The sequence below is a fragment of the Centroberyx affinis genome, unplaced genomic scaffold, assembly GCF_046629955.1.
Source record: "Centroberyx affinis isolate AG114_WGS23_722 - 3 ecotype Tasmania unplaced genomic scaffold, CSIRO-AGI_Caff_v1 ptg000698l_1, whole genome shotgun sequence".
NCBI classification, from domain to species: Eukaryota; Metazoa; Chordata; class Actinopteri; order Beryciformes; family Berycidae; genus Centroberyx; species Centroberyx affinis.
In genome coordinates, this window is record NW_027279317.1 from 1 (window position 1) to 11,283 (window position 11,283).

Below are 11,283 nucleotides of genomic sequence, written 5' to 3' on the forward strand. Positions count from 1 at the left end.
TGGGTGCCGAGTTGAGGGATGAGCAGGATGGCATCGCAGGTAGGTTTGCATGGTTGCCCGGGCAATGGAGCCCAGCCAGTAGTCGGCCGTGTTGTCCAGCTCAGGAAGGTCATCACCTGAGAGAGGTGGACAGCGATGATGTCAAACGTGGGACGGTTCACAGGACATACAGGGAACAACAGTCAGCGATGTTAGGACAGAGAGATGAAGAGACATTTTTGGAGGGGAGGGAAATTGACATGAATGGTGTGTAGGGAGAAAAAGAGGAAGCGCAAGATGGGGAAAAAGGTTAAAATCATGTAGAAAGGAGGAAAGGGAGGAAAGACAAGTACAGATTCTATACAGTCCCATGGCACATTGGTGGCGATGACATTTCAACCTAAGTTTATTTGAATCTGATCTCAGCTCTTTCGCTTCCTGATTGATGAGCTGTCTTAATCTCTTCTTTAGAGCATACAGTAATGTACTTGGCTTGCTATAATGTTAGCAACTGAACCATTAGCAAACACCTGTTTCACAGCTCCCAGGAATAAAGGAGTGACGGACGAGTGAAAAAGCGAGAACGCAAAAGTGAAGAGGTATAAGGGTTAAAAACAGAAGCACAGTAGAAGGGTTAGAGGAAAGAAAATGAGTAGGAAAACAAGGAAAAACTGAAGAACAGAGAAAAATGTAATGGCTATAAACCCTAGACAGGAGCATGTGGAGAGATGGATTGCGGTGAGAGTTGGGGCAGACGGCCAGTCACCTTGCTCAGGAGGGAAGGGCAGCTTTCCAGCGTGCAGGGCCAACTCTAGTGCCGGGTCCTCTTGTGTCACAAATGGCTCTAAGTGAAGTGGCAGAGACATAATGTACTGCCCTATCTGGGAAGGGAAGACAGACAGTCATGTAGTTTGATACGTCCGGTGTCTGGGAGCTATCATATTCATAGTACTCATATTAACTGTGAATATGTACGAGAACATTACTTTGATTTCATCTTAGGGGATAAGTGTTGTGGCTTCCTGTGGTGATTCACACCGCATACTTGAGTTATGTAGATAATAATTTAGGAATTATTTTTTGAGTTAATGTTATGACCTATATTCAAGCCAAGCCTGACTTACATTTGTAATGTATTCTTGCGGCGACAGGCTGAAAGTAGGTAAGTCCTCTGTGTAACTCTCTCCAAAACCACCTGCCTCTCGACTCTGGACACAAACACGGTGCATGGTTCAAACAGTATGAAGTGAGATTAAATTAGACACGTCACTCACTTGCATGCGCACGGACACACACACACACACACACAGACACACACAGACACACACCGACACACACCGACACACACCGACACACACCGACACACACCGACACACACCGAAAGCTCTTAGCAATGCACTCAAATCATGTCAATCCCTATTTAAAATCAAATAATGCAGAAACTTGACACTCACCTCCATCTTGGAGACAAGGCAGAGCTGGTGTTTGATCTGCAGGAAGACGGAGTCGAAGGCCAGCTGGTTGGCCTGTTGGTTCAGTCTGGTCAGAGCCGTCCTAGGCTCAGCTAACAGGTTGGAGTTACCTGTGCCCTTCTCCTACAAACCAATGGGAACTTTATGTATAAAAGCAGCTGGAATTTGTCAACATGAAGCCGCTTGATAACATGCTACAGTAATTGACCCATGCTTGGTGTTACAAAATTCAGTTATATTAAGATTTCCTCCATGTAGAACTAGACTGCCTTTTCTGCAAACACAGAAAAAGAATTTGCCCTCCTCTGACATCAATCCCTGCTCCATACCTTTAGAGAATAGAGCACTTCCATCAGGCTGTTGTATTCAGCCATGTTGCCCCTCTGAAGGTAGTTGTAACTCCTGCCAGGGGTTTTTGGTGGTGCTCTTCCTCTCTGTGGAGCTGGCCTCCTGGATACCTGCCAGGCTGCGTGGGGCTGTACGACTCCGACAAATACTTACCTGCCGTGGCCAGGATCCTATGGGAGGGATGATGGATCACAGGAGAGGCATGCAATTTGTTAAAATTTGAGAATGTGACTTGGTGCTATAACTGCACTTGCAGTCCCACAAGTTATATCACTTTCAGTCAAACAGGTCGAAGATAAAGGTGGACAACTAGAGCATTAAAGACGTCTAGCCAATCTCAATTGTAATACACAGTATACAAGTTTATCTTACTTGTTTGACAGCTGCTGCTCAAAGGCTCCACATTGTCTAAGTAACTCTCCACAAGTGGCAATGATCCTGTGAAACACGACGTAAAAACTAGGTTAAACCATGGGCCACATCTTGCATACTGTAATACTCATCTTAAAGGGCACTCCAGTGGTGAGTTTGAATGTCAAAAGACTATAAACAATGGATCCTAATGCAATGCACTTGGAGTGAGAAAATGTTAAAATCCAATTCTCATCAGCGTATCTCAAATATAACAGACAGTCACCTGACAGAGTTCTGGAAGGCTGTCCAGTCCTCTTGGAAAACAGATGAACTAGGCGTGTCCTCCAGTTTACACTTCTTCCTGATTGACTGCAGTGTTGTGGAGAAGTCAGACACATACCTGGAACAAGACACAATGGTAAGGCTGGCTACATAAAACAATAAAAAAAAAAAAAAACTACCAAGGTCCGACACTCTTACAGTCCACACATAACTCAAAATGGAGCAAATCCTTAGTCTAAGTTTTCATATGTGAATAAAGCAAAGATCATAAAATATGGTCATATGACTGTGAGTAACAGTGAGCGATTTTTACTTGGTGAAAAAGGGCTTTGAGGGCTTTGAGGAGGCCACACACGGCCAGTCCGTCAGTCAGTTTGACACAGCGGTCCACGGCAGCGCTGGCCAGGCCAAACAGCTTGCCAACAGAGTGGCTCAACTCCTCCACACAGTCGATCACTTCCCCGTGTTCCTGGAAAGAGGGAGGGAGGAGAAAGACGGAGAGTGCGAGACGGAGGGAGTAGGAAAACAGAGAAAGCAGAAAATGGGAAGAGAATCAGACAACAAACACTAGTGACAAGATTTTAATGTGAACCTATTGGATTGTGTGTGTGTGTGTGTGTGTGTGTCTGTGTGTGTCTGTGTGTGTTGTCTTACCAGAGGCACAGCACTGATCTGGATGAGGAGGTGGGCTTGCTCCAGGTCTCCATACTGAAGCTGGTAGAGTTTGTATGGATCATACAACGCGCTGACCAGCTCATTCACCTTCAGCAGGTTGTTCTCACCTGCAGGAAGCACAGACAGAACATAATGATGTGAATTCACCTCATCTGCACTATCTACACTGTCTACAGTTTCATTGTTTTGACTATCGTGTGTCCTGGCTTTGCACAGACCCAGGTGCGGCAGCATAGCGGCCTCCAGGCTGTGTCCGAAGGCGGACGTGGTGTGGTGGAGTTCCAGCAGCGTGTCGAGCCGCTGCTCCTGGGCCGCCCGCTCCATGGCCGTGCCCAGGCACACAGGGATGGAGGGCACCATGGCCCCCAGAGTCTGGATCAGCAACACCGTCACCACCTCGTACGGGTTCTTGAACACCTGGTAGGTGTTACCATATAGGCAATGAGTAAGTATTCAGGGAAAATGCAATAAGCCATAAAGAGCTGTGCTTTACAGTGATTTTAGAACAGCTAAGAGGCATTAAGATTTTTTGTCAATAATACTTAATATAACAATAATAAGTACAGTGTTTCCCATCCAAGTTTTAAAGCTATTACAATACAACTTTAATTTAACATATGCAGTCACAGGTGTGTGTTTATTGTGTATTTTATAATGGCTTCTTGGGTCTCAGCCAATCAGAATCTTTAAAAATACATAATTGATACACTGAGTGTGAAGGTTACATACAGACTGCACACTGCATGGAATAACAAACCGGGATTTGATATTGTACTTTTTCTGACTTAACAGGTGTTTTTTTTTTTTACATCAATTTCACTAAAACGGCTTGTTAGCATTGTTGGAACTTCTCACTGAAACCAAGCGCCACAGGTTCGCTGACAGGTTTCTGGCTTGGAAGTTTGTCATGTACCTGGCTGCTCCACTGGAGCTGGGAGTGCCATGTGGAGAGGAGGGTGTCATAGAATTCAGACAGCTGCTGGTTCAGGCTGAGCTCGCTCTGAGAGAGATCCTGCCACATGCTCACCAACTGGCCCTGGACACGCCGACGCAAACACAGACAGTCATTCATTCAGAGAAGCACACAGGAGAGCACACACCCACCCCAAACAGATGAAAAATGATATGAGAATATGATTTTATGTTGACTGATTTACTGACTGATGACTGAAGTCTGAGAGAGGCCGTCACCACCTACCTTATGACACTTATAGTAGTAGGCAAGGAGCTGTGGCATTCTGTCTATCTCTGTGAAGACTTTAACAAAAAGCTTGGCTTGGTCTGCAAAGAAATCATGAACAACCCATCAAAATGTAAGTAGATTGATCAGCGAATGTATTCCCCAGACGATATTTATAAAAACAATCAATGAAAGTGAACTACAGTGAACAAAGAAAAAGGATGTTGAAGGAATCAGATTTGAGGAACACAAGTGCTTTTTTCCTCAGGTTCTTACCTATAGACATGGAATTGAAGGTTGCAACTATTTGGGGGCTGGCCAGGGCCTCCAGCCGGTTCTTCAGAGCCTCCAGATGGACACACTTCTCTGAGTAGTCTGGTGTGTCCACCAGCATAGCGAGGCTGTTCTGCATGCTGGTCAGCTTGGAGGAGATCACCGCAAAGTCCTAGGGGAAGGAGGGAGCATATTCAGAGTTCATTTTCACAAGAAAATATTTATATTTACAGTATCATTACCATTTTACAGTCCTTTGACATTGGAAACAGTCACACATGTAAAAGCTGACATGGCTAACATCATGACAGACTAACAAAAACACAAAACAAATGTTTTTTTGGGATAGAGTCATGGAGTAGGGAACAAGTGTTTTATTTGCTCAGTTTCACCTCTCCAGATATAGCTTTCATGTGACCTGACTAGCAATCTTAAATAAGTTAAGTTATAAAACACAAAAAAGCCTTTAAAGTGATTTATAACACCTAAAAGGCACAACACCAAACAGAGTTATAAAAAAATACTGCAAATGGCCAATAAATCTTTTATTTTTTGGACTCGCAGTACAATCGTTTGGCTACAAAACACTTGGATTATGCTGCATAAAATTATCATTTTATGCCCTTTTTAAACTTGACTGCCAATGGAGTGAGTAGATAATTACATAATTTTCCTGTTCCTTTAACATTAAAATGAATTGTTAGGCAATTCACAAGTGTGTGTTTTATTGGGCATTTTAATGGCTTCAACATCACTCAGCAATTCAGAACTGAGACACTGAACAAATCCATTTAATGATATTCATTTTTGAGAAGCTTTATGGATGTGGACCAGGATGAGAAGCTACCAAAAAGGAAAGTTCATTCATGATAACCAAGCATCGCTATAAAAAGATGACATCTAAAGCCCTGCGCCATGTCATTTAATTTTCTACCTGTGTTTTGAAGGTCTCCTCGATGTCTGCGCTCAGTGTGCTCCATTTGTCGGCCTCCTGCAGCGCTTCAGCTGCCAGCTGCATGCGGCTCTTCACCTGATCTATCTCCACCAACACCTGGAGAACAGGACCCACACAAACACAATACAAGGGATGCCCAACAATTCACAATCTATCACATGCTTTTTCTTTTTTTATCACTATTTCCTAAGACTTCTCTCTTACATGACTATTCTATGGCCACATGAATATTGTCAGGCCGCTATGGCTCTGACTCTTGTCCTTACTATCTCAGAATTAAAGTTTATTCTACTGTTGCACTCACTGTACACCAACCTGGTTAAGAGCACACCAACCTGGTTAAGAGCGTCAGATAAATACCTAAAAAAGTAAATGTAGATTACTGTAATCCTGTTACATGTGATCCCTTTCTCCTCAACCCTGAACATACTACAGAGTATGCAAATGCTAGGCTAGTTATATAACAACAACTTAATGATGGAATTGCTCCCTAACCTGCATGGACTGCACAGTGTCCTGCTCAAACTTCCTGATGTCCTCCTTGACTAGGACCATTTGTTCCTTGAGGAAGGAAGCCTCCTGTTTCAAAGCCTCCACGTCTCGCAGCACTCTGGGCATATTTTGGAGGGCCTGGTTACTGCTCTCTACACACAGAGACACAAATCAGTAGCTTTACAGTTATGAAATGGTACAACAAGGAAGATTATCACTTTAATAAAAACATCCCATAGTTGTGTGTTGGCACTCTCAGCAAGGAGAATGAAACAGCAGTCATTATGGAAAACTTATAGCCCTGATATGTGCCATTCTCTCCGGTATGGGTTTCAAGCATGTACATAAAATGTCTACTTTTAAAACTTGCTGGCACTACTCATTACTGCCTCCCATGGTGTCTTTTGGTGGAAGAACGCAGAATAACTGGTGAACCGGTTTTGAAATAAGAGCTGTGTGGTGAATTGGATGTATGTATAGGCAAGGAGTGGCACCAAATGATTCAGAAAATGTCTTGCATAATGGTGTTACCTTCTGGCCTATTGTTGTCGTTTCTGCTCTGGTTTGTTTACATGCGGTATAATATTGTTCACCAGTCCACGCCTACAAAGCGTCCCTATCCAACTATTTTATGAATTCAAATTGAGCAGAATAAAGAATAGATTTCTCTCCACATCCAAGACTGTATAGGCCTATATCTTTTTCGATGTCATCATATTGCAGCCTCCTTGGCCTTAATATCTCTGTCCCATAACAAATCAACCAGAGTAGAAACGACAACAGTGCGCAAGAAGACGCAGTCACACATTTGTGCACAACAGCAAACAGTAAACTTCCCAATTTTGGCACGCACACAAAGAGGAGGAATAGCACGTATCTGGGCACACCCTACAAGCTGTTAGCTGGTTCAACTGACCTAGAAGACTGTAACCTTAGGATATATATGTTACTATGCAAAGGGTGAACGTTTACGAGACAAGTTTAACAAATACCGACCCTCAATAGCATTGTTGACTTCCTGGATGAACAGCTGCAGCTTCATGACGAGAGTGGCTGCGTGTGAGTCCGCCTTGCCCGGCGCATCCTTCTGCACCACCTTGAAGGCGCCGTTCACCCAGTCTTTCACATCGAAATCATCGTCCAGGAATTTAGAGAAATCCATTTGGCTGTCTTTCTTCCTCTCTTCCTCCTAGCATTCAGTCATATACTCTTCTTGTGTAGCCCATGTCATCGGGCCATCGCTAGCTAAACAACTAGTTTTTCCCCAACACAGGTTTCGAGACAAATATAAAATAAATAGCCCAGGAAAATGAAATGATCATCACGACTAAATATATTTCTAACAAGGCAACGGCTTCCTCCAGAGTTAACTCGAAATGTCCACGGCATTCAAGAAGAGAAGTAAATTTCGAAAGGTTTGATGTTTGCTGACTACCAGCAGTGAGTGCAACTGACGGTTGACAGCAAATTCCTGTTTGTACTTTGTATTTACCTTCCCCAGAAACAAGCGCCAAGACAATAAAATGGCCTGCTAAGTAATATACAGTGATAACCATAGCAGAATGGGGCTAAAATGTTATGTCAAAAAAGTGTATCCGTCTGCGAAGAAAGACAAAGCGTGTTTGTCCTACAGCAAAGAGAGATGAGAACATATAAAGTGCTTAATTTGATGAGACCGTCAGTGTGTCACACACGGGAGTGTCCGTGCAGAAACCCTCACTGCTCTGCACTTTGCTTCCCTCTGGTGGCTAATGAGCACATACCACCTTATGGAAACTACTTTTCATGTAAAACGAATGATCTATTTATCAAAGCAGCAACAATAGTAACACTGTATAGTATGGGGTTTCTCTGATGTTGAGGTTTGATATTTAGAGGCGTTTGAGATCACCTCAACTGGGATGACGTTAAAGTAGACCTGATCTGGATAGACACCCTCAATGTCTTGCTGGAGTTGCCCTCTACCCCTAACTAACCCTCACCTATTAAAATAAAATGCATGCTGTACAGTAATACCACGGTTTCATAGTTGCAGTGCTTCAGTATGACTGTACAGTATGCATTTTATCTTAGTAAGCGATTCCACTTTTACCATGTAATATGATTGTGGGCTGAAAGTTGAAATAAGTGTAACTGTTTTTAAGCTGCAAAACAAATTGCCTCAATGAGGACATTAACGTTTTTTTCTGAACTAATGTAACCTAATGGCCACTGTGCTCAGTCATCCTTACCCTGGAAACTGTAGCAACCCAACAGGAAGGTCACATTATCCTTGCTAGGCTTCTTCTGAGACTTTTATGGTGTCTCTGGAATGCATCATATTGTATGTGGTTGTTTATTCTGTGTGCTTCATACATTTTTAAAATTCTTATTGTCAGTATTTGGTTTTACAATATTAGACCTGTTAATCAAGTCATCCAGGTGCTCTTGGTTGTGTTGGACCTCCTGGCCACGCTCCTGTAGACTTCTGCTGCAACTCAGTGGTCTGGTCTCACTTTGCATAGCGATTCCTCTTCTCCTATCTGCCTTAGCATGGTAAAGTACAGCGGCTGCCATCATTACATGCCAACCATGTTTTGCGGATAGGACTTTCTTGTTATATGATTTCAACTAGAAGGTCTCTATGTTTAAAGTAGCGTCATTACACAGTCACATTTCAGCCATTTTATATCTGCTGCAGTAGACATGGGTCAACACACACATCCCATTTCATGAATATTATGCAAAACACACAGGCAGCAAAGGAGAGCAGATAACCCCAGATGACACAATCTTCTTCCAGCTTCTAGCAGCTGCCTGGGAGGACACGACAAAGCAGAGGACACTTCAGCTCATTCAAAGAGATGGGATTTAAAGACATAATCAATGATGTCAAAGAGACAGTGTCTAAGGCGGTGTTTACCCCCTCCACTCTGATTTCTGGACGCGGGGGGCTGCACATGTGTCAGATCATTCTGTGTCTGGTCACCTTTTTCCTGGGTGCCTTTAAAGGTGAGAGCACCCATACTTACTGGAACTATGCTATGTTCACCTGGTCCTTCTGCCCCATCATGACCATCATCATCACCCTGATTGAGATGTTCCTGCTCGATATCCCGCTCAATCTGTTTTGCATGGACTGGCCCGACTTCACCACAGGCATGGCCATGTCTTCTACCCTCATGACCCTGACTGTGGCCATTACCTACGCCAACTTCTACGCCTGCAGCAAATGCTTCTACGCCTGGCTGGTCAGTCTGTTTGCCTTCTTGTGCGGCGTGGTCTACGCGATGGAGGTGGTGAAGGACAAAATCCTGGATGGGAAAAAGGGGAGCTACCTGGCCGCTCTGCCTGGATTCTGGAAGGTTATGGAAGCCTTTGTGACCTGCATCATTTTTATCTCACTCACTGGCTACCATGACAAGCCAGTTCTGATCTTGTGCATTATAGCATATATCATTCCTTTTCCCATCATCCCCCTAATCATAGCCACCAACATCCTCAAGAAACTGAAGAAGTGTTTACCCTTTAACTTGGACAGGTTTGTGTTTATTTTTCTGGTCATCTCTGTAGTGCTGTATGCATTTGCTGCTATCGTGTGGCCCATTTTCATGTTCAGGAACAATCCTCGTCCCAGTGACTGTCCAGGCAGCTACTGTATCTGGGCCATTCAGTTTATGGTTGCATTCATGACCTATGTGAATCTCATTCTTTTCATAGTGGACCTTGTTTTTACCCTGCTTGGGATCTGTGGCTTTAAACGCACATAAACAAGACCTGTACTTTTCTCATCATTTCTTAAAAATGTTTTCTTTAAACCCACATAGATTAAAAATAGTAGAACCTGAAACTGAGCATACATGAACATTCATTTATCCTCCTGAATACAATAAAATATGCAATGCTTGTAGCTTGGGTATTATCTGGGCCTCTATCTGGGTCTAAACTAGTACCTGTATAATGTAAAATTAGTAAAGATGATTTACCAGGAATCCTGAAGACTTGCAAACAGTTTTGCATAGTTTTGCGTTTTGCATAGTTTTATGTGACAGTGTAATGATAGTACGAAATTCGATGAGTCTGTTTCACCACCTACTGATGCTATGCACTGTGGGGTACATACATACAGTACATACATGCAAGATCAGGCCAGCCAATTCGGTGTCTTCTTTTAAATCACTTTCAAAAACACACTTTTACTGTTTTGCTTTTACGTGAACCCATTTTTGTCTTTCAAGTCATGTGACCTCTGATGCCTTACCTTCTTATGTAATTGTATTTTATTTCTTGTCTTTTATTTACTTATTTTTCTCTATGTTTTGTAAAGCACTTTGTAACTGTGTTTTGATAAGTGCTATATAAATAAAGTTTATCATTATTATTATTATTACCTATATTATGTATGATTAGACACCATACATACATCATAAATATCTATACATATATACATAATATGCACAACCCTAATGCATATAATATTTAACAGTTTAAATTGGTAAAAGCTGTTTGGTAAAATCTGATGCATATACACCTACAACAGGTGCATTTATCAGCATTTTAAGGGGATTTCACATGCAGATCATGCATTTCATGTAGTAACATGGGGTTCATTGACCAACACATAGGCAAAGAGTGCAACATTAAATGCCTCATCACATGTAACACCACCCATGCGGTATACATTTTGCTAATGCAAAAATATACATGGGTCAAACATACCAAAGTCTCAAAATCAAACTTAATAACAGAAGTAGCATAAAACGAGGAGACGTCACATCGCCTGCAGCCTGGCACTTTATAAAGTGTGAGCACAATCTAGAGGACATGAAGTGCATTGCAAATCACACATGTGGTAATGCTGAAAAACTGAATTGAGAGGGCTGTGTTTCTGGTTACACACCTTAAAAACATTACATGCTATTGATATGAATGAGGACTGCAATTTGATGGTCTTTCTATAAGATATTGTGTTTAAACTGAGAATTTTAATATCTTTATATTGATTGTAGTAATGTCCAATTTATGAATGGCCCAATGCCTGATGTCTTGCAGGCAACACTCTATAATAATAATAATAATAATTGATTACATTTATATAGCGCTTTTCTAGGTACTCAAAGCGCTTCACATATGGGGGGGGGGGGGGGACTCAACTCATCCACCACTCTAGTTTTATGTGTTTTATGTGTGTTAAAATGAATGAACTTGCATTACATCTATTAGAGGGTTCCCTCCAATGAGAAACGAGGTACATCCATCATCCACAGACACTGATGAAGGCCAGAAGGCCAAAC

The 11,283-nt window shown here is 42.4% G+C and overlaps 2 protein-coding genes across 2 annotated transcripts; one reads left to right on the top strand and one right to left on the bottom strand.

Moving 5' to 3' along the window:
• Positions 1–7: 7 nt before the first annotated feature.
• On the bottom strand, positions 8–7,459 carry cog7 (component of oligomeric golgi complex 7; the record flags this gene model as incomplete). Its single annotated transcript, XM_071519464.1, is given in 19 exon segments — positions 8–38; positions 40–116; positions 746–860; positions 1,104–1,187; positions 1,434–1,574; positions 1,781–1,849; positions 1,851–1,925; positions 1,927–1,969; positions 2,172–2,237; positions 2,437–2,559; positions 2,756–2,904; positions 3,090–3,217; positions 3,329–3,527; positions 4,024–4,146; positions 4,309–4,391; positions 4,567–4,735; positions 5,498–5,614; positions 6,014–6,162; positions 7,007–7,459. Coding segments are annotated over 19 exon segments (2,107 nt in total), but the record flags the coding sequence as incomplete, so codon positions are not given.
• A 1,394-nt stretch (positions 7,460–8,853) lies between these two features.
• On the top strand, positions 8,854–9,759 carry LOC139644081 (myeloid-associated differentiation marker-like protein 2). The gene has a single exon (XM_071519465.1). It carries the CDS (start codon positions 8,854–8,856, stop codon positions 9,757–9,759), a length of 906 nt encoding a protein of 301 aa, XP_071375566.1.
• Positions 9,760–11,283: the final 1,524 nt, after the last annotated feature.

Bases quoted from the DNA above. Each gene is read 5' to 3' on its own strand.
- LOC139644081 (XM_071519465.1), top strand. From the start codon at position 8,854: ATGGGATTTAAAGACATAATCAATGATGTCAAAGAGACAGTGTCTAAG.